The following is a 22,345-nucleotide window of genomic DNA, read 5'->3' on the forward strand; positions in this document are numbered from 1 at the left end:
CAGACAGCACATTCCAGTCCCTATTTTGGATATTTAACAAAATAAAAGCTCCATTCTGACCATTTTTAGTGATGAAATGGGTCAAATTGCATCCCTTTTGCCGGCATCTTCACAAACAGAAGTAGGCAGTGATGGAGCTGATGGGGTCCCGTGTCAGATTGGAGAAGGTCTGAGAGGAGATGAGATCATCCCACGGGTCGCTGGGCCATCAATGTCTGTGCTTGAACAAGGCTTCCACTTGAAAACACATGAAAGTCCAAAGTTAGAGGCTCTTTTATCCATGCAGATGAATGTTTTGTGTTTGATTACCTCAATACCACTAAAGCTTTTTCTCTTCTAACATTTATATTCATGATTTTTCTTATTAACCCTCCTGTTGTCCTCGAGTCAAGGAAGGAAGGGAGGAAGGGAGGGAGGAAGGAAGGAAAGGAGGGAGGAGGGAAGGAAGGAAGGAAATGAGGGAGGAGGGAAAGGAGGGAGGAAGGAAACAAGGAAGGAAACGTGGAAGGAAGGAAGAGAGGAAGGAAGGAAGGAAAGGATTAATGAGGAAAAGAGGAAGGAAGTAAGGAGAGAAGGAAGGAAAGGAGTAAGAAGGGAGGGAGGGAGAAAAGGAGGAAGGGAGGAAGGAAAGAAGGAAGGGAGGGAGAAAGGAAAAGAGGAAGGAAGGAAAGAAGGAAGTGAGGAAGGAAGGAAGGAAGGAAGGAATGAAGGAAGGAAGGAAATGAGGAAGGAGGGAGGAAAGAAGGAACAGTCAAAACAGACGACAGGAAGGTTAAAGATGTGGTTTTTCATCCAATTACATAAGAAATATATCTGCAATAGTACAATGCTCTCTTTCTCTAGAAGTGAAATGATTAAGGATTTAAGTCAGTCAGCTGATCTTTCAGCCACTTTGTTCCAAGTTTAAACAACTATTAAATATATTTGAGCATAAAGGTTTAAACAGACATTTATCTTCAGAGAATCCTGCTGACTTTGATGTTACTCTGGGTTTTCTTCTCGTGCTACCGGGCAGTTGGCATTTTGGCATCAGAGTGATATCTTGACAACCATTTGCAGGACTGACATTTAATTTAAAACAGGCGTTCACGTTCCCCTCATAAAATGTAACGACTCTTAATGTCCTGATTTTACCTGGTGTCATTCCAGGTAAAAATGTTCGGCCTTAGAGATAATCGTTCATTAATCGTAATCGAGGTTAAAAATTCAATTAATCGTGATTTTGAGTTTTGCCATAATCGTCCAGCCCTAGCCTTTGCTGCACTTTGTACTCATAGGTAATCTGCATCACTACCATTTTACATTTACCTCATCATAACTGTTAACGATCAAACACAAACTATAGATCTCAGCTTTTATCCACATTACAACTGGGTTTTCTTACACAGACTAGTCCGACCTCACAGAGCAGCCTGTGTGGTTGGAGTCTTTTAGTCATCTCAGATTAAATCTACAAGTACATGTGACTCACAACAATGGAATTTGGTACAAAAATAAAAAATAAAAAAATGAATTGTGAGCCTGCTGGCTTCATGCAAACAAAAGCTCATCCTCCAGAGGTGTTAGTTACTGGAGCAGCTTGTGGGTCAGACATGTATAGTTTGGTTCGTACTAGGGCTGCTCGATTATGTAAAAAATCATAATCACGATTATTTGGGTCAAAATTGAAATCACGATTATTAAAATGATTTTGTTTTTTTTAACTTTAGAAACATGCTGCATTTATGGTCCGTTCGGCTTTATTCATTTTCTCTCCCATCAGCAGCCTTTTATCTGCCGCTTAACGCAACACACAGCAGAAAATGTGCAGAGATATTAGAGCTGAGTGGGTTACCATGACGATAGCTCACACATCACGTCCTGGTTTTTAATAATTAGTCAGTAAACTCAGCTTTGTCTGACGCAGGCTGGAAACTCTGCACTCACAGTTAAAAGATTTTGCCGTGAGTATACAAATGCTTTAATTAATAAAGGCATGCCAATATACCTACTTAAGTTTCTTTTTATAATTTATTAGTAGAAGTATTAATTCATTTATATGGCCTATTATTTATTCTGTGGTGTCTCTGTGGACCAGAGCTGCTATTTGAAGCTTTAAAAAATAACAGCAGCCATTTCCAAAAAAAAAGTAATCAGCAGCTCATTATATAAACACTAATGTCTAATAAATATATATTAAATAAAGTTTTGAATTCTTACTTGTATACTCCTGAGGGGACATCGGCGCACTTATGACATTATTGAAGTGTTTCAGCCAGTCCTGCTGGTCGCTCTCTGCCTCGCAAGTGAACAGGAAGCAACGGTCAGGCGTTACTATGGTGATGCCATATTGCCAGGCGCCGTTGCAATGGGTGCCAGCTGGCAAGCCGGGCGAGGCGCTGTAACCGTGGTCCTTGTTCCCCAAGAACACTTCACCTTTAGCAAAGGCGTCCTTCATGACAGAGAGAGAGCATGAAAAGAGAGATTATAGAGCTCAGTGTTACTGCTGTATGTTAACATGATGAATTCTTACACATTTATTATATTTGACGGCTAAATTAATTATTTTACTGGTCCAAGAAGAAAGAAGGAAAGGAAAGGAAGAAGGAAGGAAAGGAGGGAGGGAGAAAGGAAGGAAGGGAGGAAGAAGGAAGGAAAGGAGGGAGGGTGGAGGAAAGAAAGAGGGAGGAAAGAAGGAAGGAAGGAAATGAAGGAAGGAAGGAAATGAAGGAAGGATGGAGGAAGGAAGGTAAGAGGGAGAGAGGAAAGGAGGAAGGAAGGTAAGAGGGAGGGAGGGAGGGAGGAAAGGAGGAAGGAAGGGAGGGAGAAAGGAAAAGAAGAAGGGAGGAAGGAAGGAAAGAAGGACAGAGGAAAGAAGGAAGGGAGGAAAGAAAGAGAGAAGGAGGGCGGGAGGAAGGAAAGGAGTGACGGAAAGGAGGGAGGGAGGAAGGAAGGACAGATGGAAGGAAAGAGAGAGAGAAGGAAGGGAGGAAAGAAGGAACAGTCAAAACAGACGGGGTCAATTTGACCCGGGAGGACGACACAAAGGTTTAATAAACCTGTGTCCAGTCGGCCTTTACCATGCCCCCCCCCCCCCCCTAGTGTTTGGGAGGAGCATTACCATTTAACCAAATCAAATACATGGGATTTTGAACACAGCCACAGACATGACTCTTTTTTTCTCCCCAGTCTCCCTTTACAGAAGATGTTTTTAGGGCCAAAAGCAGACCGGTACTCATCCATATGCCTCGCTCAAAGACACTTAAGCAGTAGAGTTATTTTCAAACATGGATCCTACAGTACAGGCCCTGTCAATGCACAAAGCTGCCGTAACGTCAAGGTGCCTCTATTGTCTAACATTAAATACATTTCACTGTCTGTCGTCAGAGAGCATGAACAAATTACACTTATGTACACAAAGCGCCATTGTAGTCTAACATGCATAATTTACTCCATTGTCCAAGTGATCAAATGACACTTTCTTTGAGCATCCTCCCCACATATCCCCCCAGTTCACTACACTTCCTCTTCCTCCTTTCATCTACCCTGTTTTTCTTGATGAACTCTCTCGGGGGGGGAGAAGTCGGACACTTCAGTCACTTACACCTTATAATTATTGCACCTCTCCTCTGAGCTATTACATCAGCGACAAATGGTGAGCGACTAAGCCTTGGCTATCTGATGTGTATTTAGCCAAGTGTTGGGAAATCTGAGACGCCCACTCTCCCCCTCTCTCTCTCGCTCTCTGTTTCTGTGATAACCATTGCAATAAAAACTCCACTCTAATCATTCAATGGCTCTTATGAAGCTTACTTTCATGACGTCACTACCTTTCAAGTGCTGATATCAATTAGATTTAGGAAAAGGCTGTGTGTCCAGTCTGACTTAAAAGATACAGCTACTGAAGTCATGGAAAGAAAAAGAAATGTCATATGTGTGATTATATTAAGATGGGAAAGAAAGCACATTATATATCACTCTCTCCCTTGTGAGTCATTACATCATATCCCTCTACATACATCTACTTTATCTAATTTGTTTGATGAAAAAAAAACCTCATACCACTCTCTATGGTATTCATTTATATCTTTATACAGCATAAGAATATCATCAAGGCACAGTTGCACTCCACACTTGGTATTTTGTGATAAAGAAATTGAACCACAGTCACCCAAGCATCAAGTAAAAGCCCCCAAAAATTAAAAAACAGCAGACAATTTTGCAGGTGCAGGTGTGTTTAGGAGTGTGTGTATTGCTATCATACCAGGGGATCTTTGAAGTACATGAGTCGCCTGTGGTCCAGAGTGAACCAGCGTTTCTTGAAGCCCTCTGTTTGCTGTAAAAAGGAACAAAGACACAGTCAGACATGAGAGGAGTGGAGACAGAGAAAGACATGGGTCCTTTACGTTGGCATGGATGTTAACCAATACATCCACCAGGGGGCAGCACAGAGTCAAACGTTTATAACAACAACAAACTCAAAAACAAACATGGCGACTGTGGAGGAGATATTGATAATGTTCCTCTTGCATAAAAGACAAAAACGATATGTTTAAAGTTTCTAACCAACTCACAAAACCTTTCCTCTAAAAGTTCCTCCATTGTTATTTCTTCTTCGTGTCTCACTAGAGCTACGTATCGAGTAGTGACAGCAACACTGCCCCCCCCATGATTTCCAGTGGTACTGCTCCGTTTGGTCCGTATCCGTAAGCTTTATGGAAACGTGCAGAAATACGGACGAAATGAACGCAGAGCACGGACAGAAGGCTCAGTCTGTATCCGTATTTAACGTTGAGCATAAATGGGCCTTAAAAGAGAGGGGAACTCTGTCATGACAGCAGCATTACACTCACACTTAACTCAAAAAGAGTGCTCTTATTTTGATTGTTTTGTATTAAAAAGTCACACATCTTTTGCGTTTTTTTTTAATTTCAATTCACCATAAGTGTATAAAACCCCATCTCAAGTTCCCTGAGCCCAAAGTGATGCCTTCAAATGACTTGTTTTGTTCAGCAAACAGTCCTAAACCCAAATATATTCAATTTAAAATGATATAAAACAGAAGAAATAAACAAATTCTCGCATTTAAGAAGATGGAAACAGTCAATCAGTGGCATTTTTGTTTAGAAAAGAGGGATTTTGTGTATCCAGCAAGACTAAAATACTGACAATGTGGCATTATGGTCTTTTTTGACTCATTTTTTAAATAAATACTGAGTGTATTTTAAACATATAAATAACAATTTATTCACCCAAAGTTGTTCATTTTTCTCTAAACCCATCTTTTTTCCCTTATAGCCCACATCCTCCTCCTCCAGCAGGCTGTTTTGGAAATTATTTCCATAAAATCTGCATTTCTGATGAACACCAAGATCCAATTGGCTGGAGGTGTGCCACCCCCCCCCCCCCCCCCCCCTAACCAACTGGAATATGACCAGATGAATAATGCAAAATCCCTTATGCAGCATCTTTAACCTGGAGTAACAGCTGCAAAAAAAAGATTGAAGATGAGAAACTTGGAGATCCTGCGGCGTATCGAGTCTCTTTAAGCAGAAATTCGGCTGTAAAATGTGAAAAGAAAACCATGGACGACAGATTGTCACAAAAAAAAAAAAAAAAAAAATCAGTCACTCATGATGTAAATTTTCATCCTCTGGATACCAGCCCTTTTATTTTTGTCTTTCTTGATGGACTCAACTGTCTTTACAGCCTAAATCAACCACTTTTTTGAAACAGTGCAGTTTCTCTTGTACCTGTTAAATGGCCATAATGCATTACACTTGATCTTAGGCTTTAAGAGCTCCTGAGAGATCATCAGCACTCTACCTTCATTTGTTTGGGTTTTTCGTCAGTGCTTCATGCTGTCGACTAGTTTTCCTTCTGACAATCCAGTCTGAATGTTTATTGCAACACCTTCATAAAAACTCTGATACTGAATTTGAAAAGACTTGTTGTCTCGGTTGAAAGTTTACATCAGCGCCGCCGTTCCAAATCCACGCTGAAAGCAGCTATCGAAGAGTATAAAGCGCAGCAGCACCTTTGGAGAGTTTACTGAAGTGCACAAACAGCTTGAGCTCTTTTTGTAGAGTGCCAAGCTTCAAATAATGAGGATGCTCAGGTCCCTGACTGCTGCCAAATTGGACTCATAAAAGTGTTTGATATTGTCGTTGAGCATGAGCCGGCACAAGCGACTGTTCTCCTTCTCATTTCTCCAGTGACTCCTTCCACAAATATGTCTCACATGCATGTGAGGGAAATGAATTATGACATCCATTTACCGAATCAGCCCAACGCAGCAAGTTAGTGAGTCCTTTCATCTCTCAGCCTGACAGTCGGAGATTAAACTGAGAGTCTGCGTGTCTGAATACAGAACCAGTTGTGTGTGTCGCTAAGGATCAGGTTGCTTGGAGATGCCTCTGTAGGCTTTTCAGTATGAAAGCTGCACGTCAAAGCACCTGCATGTATGCACATATGCAAATATACATGTATAAGTGCAACTGTGCATGTATACTATATACAAATCCAGACATATGCCTGTGTGTGTTGTGTATTTGTGGGTTTTAAACTTTACGATTAAGTCACTCCTCAGCTGGATGCCTTTCATAGACAGACAGACAGATGGACAGTGAGGCAGGCAGGTACGAACTTTCAGCTGTCAGTCAGCCTGTCGAGGAGCAGTGGAAAGCAGCCGCACTGACAGCTGGGATAGTTAGCCTCTAAGCCCAACTCCCATTCAATTAAAGCAAGGAGAATAGGAGGTGGGATCACAGGAAGGAGATTTGAGAAGGAAACTGTGTCCAACTTGACAGATAGAAATTTACTTTGAAACTGAACTCAGATCCAAACCTGGTTTAGATGGTTCTCTGTCATGTTTAAGTCAGTCTAGTGAGTCTGAGGCTTTTTACATATTTTATCTTTTAGTGGGAAAGCAGATTGACATGTTATGACGTTGATCAAGGAAAAGTAACTGGTATTGTACAGGGACCTCACATTTACTGTACTGGTCAAATAAAGATTTACATTACAGTACGTGTGTGTGTGTGTGTGTGTGTGTGTGTGTGTGTGTGTGTGTGTGTTTCTATCCTGGTGGGGACCGAAACCTGACATATTGCTAACCTGTGGGGACCGACTACTGGTCCCAACGAGGTGGGCAAAATTCAGGTTTCAGATTTATGTGACAGTTATTTATATTTCAAGTCATGTTTTTATTCAAACAGAATTATGATGAATTTAGGAGTTAAAATTACGTCTCTAGACCCTTTAGAAAGGCTGGAACCCAGTCAGGGTCCCCACGAGGTAGTAAAACGGGTATGTGTGTGTGTGTGTGTTAACTTGCCCTGGGTCCTGTCTTTTCCATGTATCCTTCCTTCAGAAAGTTTCGGGTAAGTTTGGGTACCAGCTGAAAGCAACAAGCAAAAGAAAAACAGAGGAATAAAAAAATAAATTCATAAAATAATAAAAATCATGAGGTGAAAGTGCCACCTATAAATGTAGCAGGTATACAATGTACAGTTATGGAGTTATCTTACTAGCACAGACACAAACATGGCAATATCATTTTAATCTCAACAATCATTGACCCCAAATCTAATCTCTCTCTGTGTGTGTGTGTGTGTGTGTGTGTGTGTGTGTGTGTGTGTGTGTTTAGGTAAGTGTTTGTATGCCTTTGAGTGTGTATGTGTGTTCTCACCTCAGCATCTGTCGCTCCAGGGAAGGCCACCTTTAGATAGTGGAGCTGAACTGCCCGGATTGAATTAAACCAGTCTACAATCTCCTAAGAGAGCGAGAGAGAGAAAGTAAGTAAGTAAGTAAGTAAGTCTTCCATTAAGCTGTCAGCATACTCCCTGTGGAAACCTGTGTGCTATTCCCTTCACAGGTGTGTGTGCGCTGAGTTTTTGCGGGTGTTTGCAGACCTCAATCTATCAGTTAGAACGAGAAAACCACAACACAGAGGTCCGTGTGAAGACTGAGAATAACACAAGTCTGATTAATCCCATAGTGGATCATTGCTATCATCCCAATTAACAAATTACCACTGCTATATTTTATTGTAAAAGGTCCAAAAAATTAAGTCATCTGCTCCAAAAAAATATTATTTGTAATGTATGGCCATGCTGATTCTAGTGACTTGCAGTGGTTTTTACATGATATTACTGTGATTGTTGATACTAGGATGAATCTGTGCTGGAAAACATTATTATCCTCATTATCCTTGACTAAAAACCACAAGGTCCAACTTACTTATTGTAGTCTATAGCTTGCAACTACATTTTGTGGCATTTTTTGGCAGATGGAGTTTGCTCAGTTGTCATGGAGATGTTTTAATTGTTACCCCATGAACACATTGGGCCTTTCAGTAACAGATGTTTCATATGGGTTATATACAATTTAACAAGATATAGTTGGAAGCTTGAAAGTTGGACCATGTGTTGAGACCTTTTTTGTCAAGCAAGCTGTTTTCAAAGTCAATAATTAACCTCTCCATTAAAAAATCAGAAGTTTCAAGTTTCCTGCCCACCACATAAATAACTTCTTGAAGTACTCCATATATTTCAATGTGTCTTCATAAATGACACAGAATGACGGATGTGCTGCTTGAATGTCATCAACTAATGGATTCAATCAGTCACAAAAAATTGACACAGATGGTCTGTAAAGGTTTGGAGACTCGCCCACAACAACACAATCCAGGTAGTTTCAAATTATGTCTGTCCCTTAATGTGACAGAAGACAAAATGTGATTGAATCCAATATGAATGGCACCTAAAATTTCGACCTAGCATCATATGCACCATGACGTCTATCTAATCAGCACCTCTGCTGTTCATTTTCATTTGGTCTCAAATTAGTGAAGTAGAGCCATCAGCCGAATGTCTTAGTACAGGCGCTAACGGGACCACCAGTGTATCTGGTAAATGACCCCACTAATAATGCCTGGATTCTCATCAAACTTCTACATTAGTACAAATAGGGTCTTTACTCATAAATTGAGGCATTGGAGAGTTTGTATACCAGGAGTTTATTAAAATAAACACTTACCTGATGGCTTTTACTCTGCTGCTAATGCTAAAGCTGTAAACATCGCCGAAATCTCGCACGATCACTGAAATACCGCGTGGTCTCGCGAGATCCCGCTCAGCATATCTATCGCTCTGATCTAGAGATCTGTGCGTGATCTCGTGAGATGTTATTAGTGGGGTCATTTACTAGGTCGAAATTATGCCGAACCATCGCTTTTAATGTGACAGAAGATAAAATGTGATTCAATCCAATGTGAATGACACCTTAATTCTAATTAAAATGACTCTTTTATCAACCTTCATATTTACTGAAAGGCTAATAATAATTCTTGTCCAACCAGCCTTGAATCACCGTAAAGAGCAAAGTGATCCTTATTTCCTAAACATGTTTGAGGTTTTTTCTTATACAGAGGTCAGACAGACCTTGCCGCTGTCGTTGTACACAAAGATGTTGCGGGTGCTGTAATCTTTGAGGTAGGTAATCTGGAGGCCGTTGGGGTTTCCTATCTTCTCTGGTTGGAAGGTTGCGTTCATGGTGTCCACCTTGAGCACTGCTTTAGGCTCCTTAGCCTGCAGGAGAAGAGGAGTAGAGCTGGGATTAACAACATGGAGCCCACTTAATGATGTTAACTTTTGATCCAACGTTTCCTGGAGGTTACTGTAAATATTGCAATTTAAGGTTGGAAAAATGTCATATTGATGCTGTTTTTACTTTTTTTTTAGTATAGGGATCAAATGATTCAAACTGTTTTAATCTGTTAATGAACAATATTTTCTAGCATACCTCTTAATTGTCATCAATTCAAAACCAAATTTATGAACTTGTTGGATTTTAGTGATAAAATCAAGATGATAAAATAATGTTAAGTATATTTATGAAACTTTATAAGAGGGAGGAGGATTTCCAGGAACCCAAATGGAAGATTACAGTTAAATTAAAGTAAAATAACATGCAAATAAGTGATGAATTCAATGGACTGGGATTCATTCATATATATACTGCATTGTTTTGGATGGCCATCATAATAATACTCAATCTATAGAGCGTGTTTGGTACATGTTGTCCTCGTTCTAACCATGGAAATAATATCTGTAACTTTAATCTTGTTCTGCATCACTCATAATAAACATGTCTAAGACTGACAAATCCCAGGAAACCTGTTTGTGGACGCTGCTCTTTAATCTGTCCCGCCTTGACTTTGACAGAAAACACAAACAGCTACACCTTTCTACAAGAACAGATTTGACTGCCATTGTGATGTAGACTCTGCCAGTATGATAAAACAGACAGTAAAAGTGAGACAAATAGTCTAAGGAACCGTTAGTCAGACTGTTACTTGAGTATTTTACACCTCAAGGCTCTTCTGAGACTCAACCATCTCACCTGATTTATAAAATACTGCTTTTGTTTTTGTCACCACTGTGACTGTGGGAGGATGTTTTTTGTTTTCTTGCACACTATAGCTGAGTCAGCAGGAGAGTACAAAGCAACAGTGAAATATTTCCCAGGGAGAACAGTGGTGGAGAAAAGGGAAAACACTCACAATAAAAAAAGATATTTGTATGCAAAGACGTGTGTGAAAACAAAGTGATGATACATATTTGAGGAAAAAAAACAGAATGAAAGTCTTGTTAATAGTCTTTTTAAAGATATAACTCCCACTTCCCAGAGCTGGTTTACTGTGACAAACAAAGAGCTCCCAGTGCTTCCAGCTCTAATTAGTTTGGGTGGTGTAAAGCTTAGCGAATCAGCCACACTGACAGAGAAGACAGACTGCTGGTTAAGCTTGTCTGAGCACGCTCAGATGCAGAGCAGGGAGCAGGTACAGAGACACTTGGTAGACTTTTACATGATTATAAAGCTAACTGTGTGTACACGTGTAAAGATACTGCAGCACAAAATGTGGGAGTGTTGTCCACAGTATGTTTTACGTCTTTCAAGTGCTCTGTAATTAATACCCCTTTTCCACCGAGCTGGAGCCAGCGCTGGTTCGGAGCTAGTGCTAGAGCCAGTGCTCAGTTGGTGCTAATCCAAGCACCTCTTACGAACCTGTTGCTTTTCCATCGGCAAAGAGCTATACGATTACGTCACTGTATAAGCGCACGCCTTTGAAGCGCTTCCATGATTCACCAGTGAGAGGCAGCAAAATGTCGCAAGGCATCTAGCCTGCTGGAAACGAAGAAGAAGAAGAAGAAGAAGAAGAAAAGAAGACGACAGCTCTGGTAAAAAAAAGATAAAAATAGTACTTTTAATCAACAAATCTTTAACCCTCTGTAAATGCAGTCAGCTAATGAACGTTAACCCCACTAGCCGGCTAATAAACGCTAACCCCGCTAGTCTGCTAATAAACGCTAACCCCACTAGTCTGCTAATAAATGTTAGCCCCGCTAGCCGGCTAATAAATATTAGCCCCACTAGCCGGCTAATAAACGCTAGCCCCGCCCCCACTCCACTGACGTAATCGGTTCCTGCTTTAGACCAGCAAAGAGTTGGTGCTTGCTCTGGCTCCGTTCTGAGGCTCCTAGCTGGAACTTTGGTGGTGGAAAAGCAAAGAACCGGTGCTTAGTCAGGCTCTGGCTCCGAACCAGCTCCAGCTCGGTGGAAAAGGGGTGTAAGATATTAATGTTGCATTTGCATGTATGTTTTGGTGTTACACATCGGCCTTCAAACTAACTAGGATGCTGTTTTATTAGGTTACTAGAGCTTTGCAGTCATGGTTATGTTTAGGTTGCATGTCACCAATAAAAAAGACTCAATAAAAACTGCTGCTTACGTCAAATTTGGTGAAATACTTCAGTGTCCCTTCTCTCTCTGAGAGGACAAACCGCCTGCTGAGGAACTGCCCATTGTCCCGGCCCCTCTTCATCAATATGCCCTCTCTAAGGCCTGCGGGAAATCACCAAAGGTCAATCATTAGCATGTATGTGTTGTCATTTATGCATGTGTGTGTGAGTGTGTGTGTGTGTGTGTGAACTGCACTCACCTTCCTCATATGTAAAGCTCTTCCCAGGGTCGGAGAACTCTTTCCTTTCGTACTTTGCTCTTATCCACTGCTCCCTCAACACCCTGAACACACACAAAGAGAAGAAGCGTCAACACAGCGAGCTCATAAAAAAGCTGGAAGCAGACTAATAGACATCTTGTGATCTCTGTGGTAGATGAGAAAGAGGCTAATCTCAAAGTAGCAGAGAGGGCTCATTCAGTAGTAGCAGAAATCAAGACAGGAAATAAAGAACACTAATTATTCTGCTCAAGTACGTTCATTGTTAATTATCCCTTTAATATCCCTTCAAGACATGTATTAAGATATATATGAAATAATCTTCTTGGAATATTAATGTGTGTCTAATGTGGAACAAAAAGAAAATATATTAAAATTCATAAATGTCATCTACTCCTTCTCCCTCATTAAAAATTCCAGCATCTATGAATATGCAAATACGATTCATTTCACACGTTTTTCCTGCTTGACACAAGATGCCTCTACGTCAGTGTGAAGCCCATCCTCAGTGTTTGTGCACCGGTCGCCTCGAGTTTCTACATAACGCCGTAAGGAACACAGTAAGTTGTACTAATATTGGACCAGGATTGGCCCGAAACTAGTGATGATGTCACAAATCCTGCTCATACTCATAGGCACAAACACACGTTCTACTTTTCAGCAGATGAATGTGAAAACAGTCTTCTAGTAGAAAGTAAGAAAGCTAATGCAAATTCCTTCCTTCCTTCCTTCCTTCTTTCCTTTCCTTCCTGCCTTGCTTCCTTCTGTCCTTCTTTCTTCCTTCCTTCTTCCCTCCTTCCTTCCTTCGTTCGTTCGTTCGTTCCTTCCTTCTTTCCTTCCCTCCTTCCTTCTTTCCTTTCCTTCCTCCCTTCTGTCCTTCTTTCTTCCCTCCTTCCTTCCTTCGTTCGTTCCTTCCTTCTGTCCTTCTTTCCTCCCTACCTCCTTCCTTCCTTCCTTCTTCCTTCCTACCTTGACTCTTTCATACATTCCTGTGTTGATTTTAGAGCCAGGGACTTTATTTTTGTTTTGTTTTTCACCAGATTACGTCATTAAGCTGTATTTCACCTATGGGAGAATTCCCCCGTCCTGCTCGCCATGTTTTATGAAGCAGAGTAGACCAATGAAAAATGTGGGTGCATCAAAACTGACCTGGATGTATTTGTATGAGTGTCAGCTGTTGCATTTAGTATATAGAAAATAATTAATTGTTTGTGTTGTTTTCATTTAAAAAAACAGGCGATAAATATAAAGAAACTGGTACTTAAAGGGTTAAAATCCTAAAAATTAATGAATATTTGATATTTATTATCAGGACTGGAAAAAAATGAAAGTAGAAAATAATATTAATTTATAATATTTTTTTAGTTACTGTTATAGTTATTGTTCTTAGTGTGGACGGCCTGTTATGTACCTATAATCATATGCAGATCCAACCTCTTGCTGTATTTTACTGGTGAATAGGACACACCGGTGTATAAGACGCACCCCACTTTTAAATGAAAAGGTATTGTCTTAAACGTCTTACACACCGGTTTGTTTCATGCAACTTGAGAAGGGTTGCTCTTTTCTAAAAATCCCCCTGCTTCACATTCATATAATTCCTCACATTCCTGGCTGTGAGCTGTCTAGTGCAGCCACAGTCATGCACACTGACTCAGTGAAGAGACAGCCAGCCTGCCTCGCTTTACTCACGGCTCACTATAACTGAGAGAAAAAGAAGAAAAAAGAAAGGAAAAAGAAAATGTCAGATATAGTTTCAGAAACTATGCTGGCTGGTGCTGAATTAAACATAACTGCACCTATAAACCTCTAAATGTCTAAAGAGCAGACTGGATTGTAAACATTATAAAACCTTATTCCTAACCTAGTTCCCTACTTGAATGTTTTATATAGAGCTATCTAGTGGTTAGTGTCTGTAATAAAATAACATTTTAATATGCTGCTTGTTGTTTGTTGATGGATTAACAGACACTTTAATTGACCTGCTGAAATGTTTCAAAGTATCACATCTTTACAAGGTGCAAAGTCTCTGATACTGATACTGATACTGCCATGAAGCTCACATTCAGGGTTAACTCATTTAGAAGTAATACAACTAAATAGAAACAGAAGGGAAACTTTATTGTTATATTTTAAAGATAAAAGTATACAACTATCGCTTAGCATTTTGACTTAATTCAAGCATCAGAATTCACTATTGACCATCCAGAATAAAGCATCATTATACTCCATCACACTATTTTGATGTCCTATCTGTGCATATGTATGTAAAGCCATGTTGGCAATAATTTAATGATGAGGAAATGTATTTATCTCACTTTGCATGCACAGATCTCCTGTTTTTATTGTGCTGATCAGTTCTTGTAATTCCACAGAGACTTAACTACAGGAAGATTTCACAGAATAAAATATAAAATATAAGACGTTTAAAACATAAGAGAGAGAGAGGATGGAGAGAAACAGCAACAGATGTCACAACTTAGAAGAAAAACGCCAAGGGTGAAGAATACTTATACTAATTCACAGTGGGGGAAAGTTACCTGAAACATTTAAGATCCTCAAATTGGAAGTGAGTAAAAATCATATTGTGCCAAAACAATCCTACTGTTCTTCTCTTTTTTTGTCTTATTGTTCATTCACTTCATTAAACATAGTCTGGGGCTCTCATTACTTTTTATGACATTTAATTGATTGGATGAATCGTCAAAAACTAAGTAAATAAATCAAACTATCAAAAAATAATCATCAGTTTGAGATCTAACTGGAATGTCAATTGATATTGGGATAGGAGAAAAATGAAACATGAGACATTTAAAACATAAGAAGAGAGAGGATGGAGAGAAACAGCAACAGATGTCACAACTAACAGTAGAAGAAAAACTTTAAGGGTGAAGAATACACATTTAACCCTCCTGTTGTCCTCGAGTCAAGGAAGGAAAGGAGGGAGGAAGGAAGGATGTAAGGGAGGAAGGAAAGGAGGGAGGGAGGAAGAAGGAAGGGGGGAAGGAAGGGAGGATGAAGGGAGGAAGGAAAGGAGGAAGAAGGAAGGATGGAAGGGAGAAGGAAGGAAGGAAAGGAGGGAGAGAGGAAGGAAGGGAGGAAGAAGGAAGGAAAAGAGGGAGGGAAGAAGGATGGAAGGGAGGAAGGAAGGAAAAGAGGGAGGAAAGAAAGGATGGAAGGGAGGAAGGAAAGGAAGGGAGGACGGAAGGAAGGGAGGAAGGTAGGAGGGAGGGGGGGAGGAAAGAAGGAAGGAGGAAGGAAGGAAGAAAGGTAGGAGGGAAGGAAGGAAGGACAGACAAAAGAAGGAAGGTAGGAGGGAGGTAGGGAGAAAGGAAGAACAGTCAGAACACACGGGTCAATTTGACCCGGGTGGACGACATGAAGGTTAAGATCCTCAAATTGGAAGTGAATAAAAATCCTATTGTGCCTAAACTATCCTGCTGTTCATCAATCATAGTTTGGGGCCATGTCTTTGGCTCTCATAACTTTTTATGACATTTAATTGATTGGATGAATCATCAAAAAACTAAATAAATAAATCAAACTATCAAAAAATAATCATCAGTTTGAGATCTAACTGGAATGTCAATTGATATTGCAATATGAGAAATACTCAACACTCAAATGCTTGGCTTAAATTGAAGAAATAAACACCTCATTAATATTGAAACATGATAAATACTAATGATGACTCTTATAATCAGAAGATGAAGAATCAGGATTATAGTCTCTTCTATCACTGTGACTTTCTTCTGGATTCATAATAGAGACAGACTGGAAGAGTCAAAGCCCAGACTTGAATCTCTCATTTATAATCTGTGGAATGAATTGAAGAAGCAAACTTTTCACTGACACTCCCTCTGCAACTTGACCCAGCTTGAGCAAATCTGCCTTGTAGGAAATCAGAGATTCCCAAATAGAGACATATCCAAGGACGAATGAATCTCTGCCAACGGTGCTCCTGCAGACTGCTGCCACATGGGTTCAATGTTTCATATGTCTCTATTTCTCATAAAAAAATATTTCAAAAGTAGCACAAATGTGGTGTGAAGGCTTATTAAAGTCTGTCTCTGCTCTGCTGTTACACTGGTTCTACTAATTGCTGGGTATAAAAGTTCACAGCTTTCAATCTAGCAGGTATTTTGAGACGTCTTGAAAGCAAAACACCAGCTTCAAAAGGTAAAAGAGTAATTTTGTAAAAGCTCGGCTGTGTGTGAATATGTGGAACTTATTATTTATTTAGATGTATTGGCTTTTATTGTGACTGTCTATCATAATCCTGAAGCACATTTTAAAGCCTATAAATCATGTACTGAAACTTAAAAAGTACAAATGCAGATCAGAGTCAATGAATAGAGTGTTTTCATGTCTTTCTTTGCAAGGTTAAAATCACTATGAGTGGCTTCTCCGTCCCTGCTGCACACTTAAATATAATCTAGAGGGGTTTTTTTTACCAAGCAACAATGTCACAGGAAAAAACAAGAAACTGACAGATGTAAATGAATGCATGCAAACACACACACATGAATGCACACAGACAAACAGGAAACCACCTGCATGGACTCACATGATCACACAATGAGCACCACTCCCGTAAATACATGCAAATCAAGGACAAGATATAAAAAAAAATATATATATATATAGACATATTGTAATAGAAGAAAGTACAAGTTACAGATGGTTGAGAAATTAAAGGAAAAAACAACTCAAATAGTCTCAGTAAGGCCTCCAGAACAGCTTCACTGAGCCTTAGCTTTGAGTCTGAACAGTTTTTTCCTCCTGTTGTCCTCGAGTCAAGGAAGGAAGGGAGGAAGAAGGAAGGAAAGGAGGAAGGAAGGGAGGAAGAAGGAAGGAAAGGAGGATGGAAGGGAGGAAGAAGGAAGGGAAGGAGGGAGGAAGAAGGAAGGCAGGAGGGAGGGAAGAAGGAAGGAAAGGAGGAAGGGAGGGAGGAAGACAGAAGGAAGGAAAGGAGGAAGGAAGGAAGAAAGGAAGGAAGGAGGGAGGGAAGAAGGAAGGAAAGGAGGAAGGAAGGGAGGAAGAAGGAAGGAAGGAGGGAGGGAAGAAGGAAGGAAGGAGGGAGGGAGGAAGAAGGAAGAAAGGAAGGAAGGAAGGAAAGGAGGGAGGAAGGAAGGGAGGGAGGAAAGGAAAGGAAAGAAGGAAGGAAAGAAGAAGATAGGGAGGAAAGGAAGGAAGGAAAGAAGGAACAGTCAAAACAGACCGGGTATGATTTTTTTGTGTGTGTGTGTGTGTGTGTGTGCATGTGTGTGCGTGTGTGTTGCCATGGTTACTCACTGGCAGTCTCTGTGGGTTGGTTTGTAGTAGTACACCGGGACAGCAGCCTCATATTTACTCTTCATGATCTCATTACCGTTCTTAGCCATAAACTATCGAAACACACACACACACACACACACACACACACACACACACACACACACATATACATGAAATGAGAAGAGGTAATATAATAATTTCATTTGGTCAACAGAACAGAAGAATAAAGTTTGTGGACTAGATATTTATCGACACCTTTAAATTAAAGGTGTTAATCATTTGGTTTCTTGGAATCATCTCTACGAGGAAGTCTGGAAAATTATTGGAAAATAAAATGATTTTTCAAATGCAATAGCTTTATGTGCATTTGACTTATTTGTCCCATAAAAAGCATAAACACAGAAACTGCAACCTCAGTAGTAATATCAGCCAACAGACCAATAATATCACACACTGTAGCAGATGAATCACTTTTATGAGAGAAGTCATGTGATGAAGTATCTAAAACATTTGAACTCTTTCTGGTTGTTCAGTGACTCTTGTTCTCAAACTAGTGGAATAAACTGACTTTGGTATTTAAATATGATTTAGTCAGTTTATGAACGATGACAGTATGTTTCTTTAAGCTGTAAAATATTGTGAAGTAATAGAGAGAAAGTGGATCATCAGAGTATTTAACCGTCCTGTTGTCCTCGAGTCAAGGTAGGAAGGGAGGAAGAAGGAAGGAAAGGAGGGAGAAGGAAGGAAAGGAGGGAGGAAGGAATGAAGGAATGAAGGAATGAGGAAGGAAGGAAGGAAGGGAGGAAGGAAGGAAGGAAGGAAGGAAGGAAGGAAAGGAGGAAGAAGGGAGGAAGAAGGAAGGAAAGGAGGGAGGAAGGAAGGAAAGGAGGAGGAAGGAAGGAAGTAAAGAAGGAAAGGAGGAAGGGAGGAAGAAGGAAGGAAAGGAGGAAGAAGGAAGGAAGGAAGGAAGGAAGGAAGGAAGGAAAGAAAGAAAGAAAGAAAGCGAGTAAGGAGAGAGGGAGAGAGGAAAAGAGGAAGGAAGTAAGGAGAGAAGGAAGGAAGGAAGGGAGAAATGAGGAAGGAAAGGAGTAAAGACGGAGGGAGGAAAAGAGGAAGGAAGGAATGAGAGAAGGAAGACAGGAAGGAAGTATGGAAGGAGGATGGAGCAAAGAAAGAGGGAAGGAGGGGAAAGTGAAAGATAAATTAAAGAAAGAGGAAGGAAGGGAGGAAGGAAGGAAGGAAGGAAGGAAGGAAGGAAGGAAGGAAGGAAGGAAGGAACAGTCAAAAGAGATGGGGTCGATTTGACCCGGGAGGACGACAGGAGGTAAATGACTTCAGTGAACTAAGTCAACGGGACAGTGAGGAGACATTAGGGTGTCCGCTACTGGTCTCTGCTGGTCTCACCTCCACCTCGTGGTCCTCCCAGTGCGACAGGCTCAGAGACTTCACCTTGCTGATGTCGGGGAAGTTTCGGTGGATCCCCGAGCAGGCCAGACAGATGAACACCCCCAGAGAGCAGGAGCCCCACATGGGATCTACAGAGAGGAGGAGGATGGAGAGAATAAATATGGAGCATGAGGAGGAGAGAGGATAGAGTGGTGCATATGAGGAGACAAGGAGAGATGGACTGATAGATGAAGGGATTGAGAGTGAGGGATGCTCAATGATTATCTCATGAGTAGAAAGTCATGCATGTTTTGAACTAAGGCTGTAGCTTATTGATTTAACTTTCAATTGTTTTTAATTTGATTTTGATTTTTGACTTATCGATTAGTTTGTTTCTACGTAATTGAAAAAAAAAAGTATTTTATCTATTAAGACGAAGAGCCTCCCCATTAAGCCTCCCTTCCTCCTTCCTTCTGTCCTTCTTTCCTTCCTTCCTTCCTTTCCTCCTTCCCTCTCTTCTTCAAATTGACCCCGTCTGTTTTGACTGTTCCTTCTTTCCTCCCTTCCTTCTGTCCTTCTTTCCTTCCTTCCTTCTGTCCTTCTTTCCTTCCTTCCTTCCTTTCCTCCCTCTCTTCTTCTGTCCTTCCTTCTTTCCTTTCCTCCCTTCCTTCCTCCCTCCCTCCTTTCCTTCCTTCTTCCTCCCTCCCTTCCTCCCTCCTTTCCTTCCTTCCTTCTTCCCTCTTAACTAGGCTTAACTAAGGCTTAACTTTCCACTAAAGAAATATTTTAAAAACATATATATGTAACAATATGTAATCAGTGATATCAGAGATTATGCAGCAGATCCTCACACTTGAGCTGAACCCAGAGAATGTTTTTGCTTTTTTTATGTTGATAAATTAATCAAATTATTATTACATGATTATGTTTTTGGTAAAGTGCACCTCCATTTGAAACATATTCCCAAAAATGTCTAATGATAATAAAACTCATATTGATCAAGATTTTTACAATGAACAGTGAAACATCTGTCAACCACTGCAATTATTCACTTATTATCTTACTATGAAAACTAGTGCTCAAACTAACAATTATTTTAATTATCAGTTCATCTTCCAATTATATTCTCACATCAAAAACTAGTGAAAATGTCTAATGTTATATGGGACATCTTCATAAATCTGGAGTATCTAAAATACTCAAACAGTTATTTAAATAGTTACACATGGATTTAATGTCAATCGACTTATCGACTCTTTTTAAGCTACAGCTTTATATATCAGACATATATAGAGTTTATATAGTTAGGGTTAGGTCACTTTCACTTTCTCCACCTGATATGTTTCAAACTTCTGCATGTCAACTGGGTCATTATTTAAATAAATCTAACTAAAACGTTGAGGTTTATTTATCTCGTTTTCCTCTTGCTTTCTTTGCTTTGGCCACACTTATCTTCTGACACACATTCTGCAGCTTGCCATAAACTAAACTTATAAGTGTGAGAGAGAGAGAGAGAATAGGAGATACTACTGTTTTGCTTTCATCACTACAGATCACAGATATCTGAGCAGGGAGAAAAAAACATTCTTTAATTTTCCAACCTTATGGTAGATTAAAAAACACAATATGCTCGGCTTCTTTTCTCTCTCATGCCTAATTTTTGCTGCGTCAATATTTCACAATGCCAGCTATAGAGAGAGAGAGAGAGAGAGAGAGAGAGAGAGAGAGCTGAATAAAACCGAACCAGCCCACACATGCATATGCCAAGACACCAAAAAAGTATCTGTCTTTAATCTCCAGCAGTCAGAAAAGAACAAAAGCCACTACAGCAGGAATATAATGTCACAGTGGTGATGAGAGGGGCTGAAACTTGGCAGTGCAACTCCTCTGCAGACGGGAGTAGAAGGTATATTTACTGAGCAGCCAGTCAGCCATCCTTGGATAAATAAAGATTTAACACATGGAGAGAGGTTGGGCCTGGTATTGATATTATCTTTGCTGGATTGCTCAACTATAAAAGCAATATGGTGCCCTCGGGTGCTGCATTCACTGATTCCTTTATGGGATGTACTAAAATGCACTAAAATGGTCATATAGTTTTTAATCATACATAAAATCTCAACAAGTGGGCATATATAGGACGTCCATGACTGCTATAAGCTAAAGAAGCACAGCGTGAAGGTGTGTGCAAGCCCCGTACTCAGCATGTTAAGACTTGTTGGATTCTGAAAGTTTCTTCCCCTTGTGGCCCCCACATCACAAACCAAGACTAAAATGCTTTACCTTCAATTGCTCTGAGAAAGCTCCTCCCCCCTCCTGAGATCCTAAAAACTCACCTTGTGACACATTTAAACTCCTTTAAGGTTACAAAGCCAGATGTTTTTGGGGGATTTTGTAATGGTTGAATGATTTCCAAACAGATTAGTACTGGCACAGGTAAATGATCCGTGCCTATACTACAAGTCATATGACACACACACACACACACACACACACACACACACAGAAAGCTGGACTTTAACCTTTACTTTAGCCTCATTAAAACTTTTGTTTTCTTTCATCTTACCTGGCGCGCCACAATCTGCACAGGTGTCATTTCCAGGTTTATGCTGGATCTCCCTCAGTGCTCGAGTTGCTCTCTCATTTGCCGACATTTCAGTGGTTTTTCTTTCCTTTCAAACACACACACACACTCAGAGAGAGGGAGAGAGGGAGAGAGAGAGAGAGGGGTGGAGTGTATAGAGTCCTGTCGAGCCACAGCAGGCCAACAAGGTGTGTCTCCTCGCGCTCGACTCCCCTACTACTTCGGTCCTATCTAACGGGCAGCAGGGCAAGTCCACACAGGTATGCACGTCCTCAGCACAGGCGGTGGTTGTCCAAGGTTTGAAGGAAAATCAAGTCAAGATCTCTTAAAGCTTTACTGACACGTCCATTATCTGTCCCCCGTTTGAGCTGCAGCCAAAAAAGAAGCGCACACACCTTTCAGGTAGAGCCAGTGCGGCGCGTCCTGCCAACGTCTGGAGCCAAAACGCACCAGTTTCGGGCTGTCTGTCTGTGCTCAGTGTGCGGCGGGTGTGTTAATGGAAATGAAACCCTACACTAGGAAGTGATGTGCAGAGGTTGTTCAAACTTGCTTTTCCGCATATTCTCAGTTACGTGTAGCACCGGCGCCAAGTGTTCAGCATGTAGATGACATTCATTTACCTGTAAGGCGCGTGTTGGAGTGATTAATAATAATAAAAATGGGCCTATTAGATAGTAATTGACCTTTCAGAAAGATTTATGATCACTTTTCATCATCTGTATTACAGTTTATTAATTACCTCTTATTATATTATTATTGGCATGTTATTGGTTTTATTTCAGGATAACTACTTTAAAATAAGTCATGGTGGCAGGATGTGGTGTGGGTGTTACAGTATATATATATAAATAAATGCACACTTTGCATGACAGACTTATTGCAACATTTTATAAGAGTCATGCTGCTGCACTGTAGGCGTCAGACCTCCACTCACTGATCACCAAGGAAACTATGAGCAATACAATAAAATAAAAGCATGACTATATTGTAGGTAGCATGTCATGTCTGTCAAATACTGTAGAAATATGTGTAATCATGCCTAGATCAGCTCAATTTAATGTTAACTACCCCACTGGACAATGTGTTTTAGACTCATA

General features: G+C 40.4%; 1 protein-coding gene across 1 annotated transcript; it reads right to left on the bottom strand.

The window, feature by feature from the left end:
- Positions 1-208: 208 nt before the first annotated feature.
- On the bottom strand, positions 209-21,318 carry zgc:92360 (uncharacterized protein LOC436988 homolog). The gene is made up of 11 exons (XM_053339385.1): positions 21,231-21,318; positions 18,683-18,813; positions 17,297-17,388; positions 11,984-12,066; positions 11,774-11,886; positions 9,423-9,569; positions 7,670-7,753; positions 7,316-7,378; positions 4,244-4,315; positions 2,200-2,431; positions 209-237 (listed from the first exon to the last, which is right to left on the bottom strand). The coding sequence occupies exons 1-11, from the start codon at positions 21,316-21,318 to the stop codon at positions 209-211; spliced, it is 1,134 nt and encodes a 377-aa protein (XP_053195360.1).
- Positions 21,319-22,345: the final 1,027 nt, after the last annotated feature.

The sequence above is a fragment of the Scomber japonicus genome, chromosome 2, assembly GCF_027409825.1.
Source record: "Scomber japonicus isolate fScoJap1 chromosome 2, fScoJap1.pri, whole genome shotgun sequence".
Taxonomy (NCBI): domain Eukaryota; kingdom Metazoa; phylum Chordata; class Actinopteri; order Scombriformes; family Scombridae; genus Scomber; species Scomber japonicus.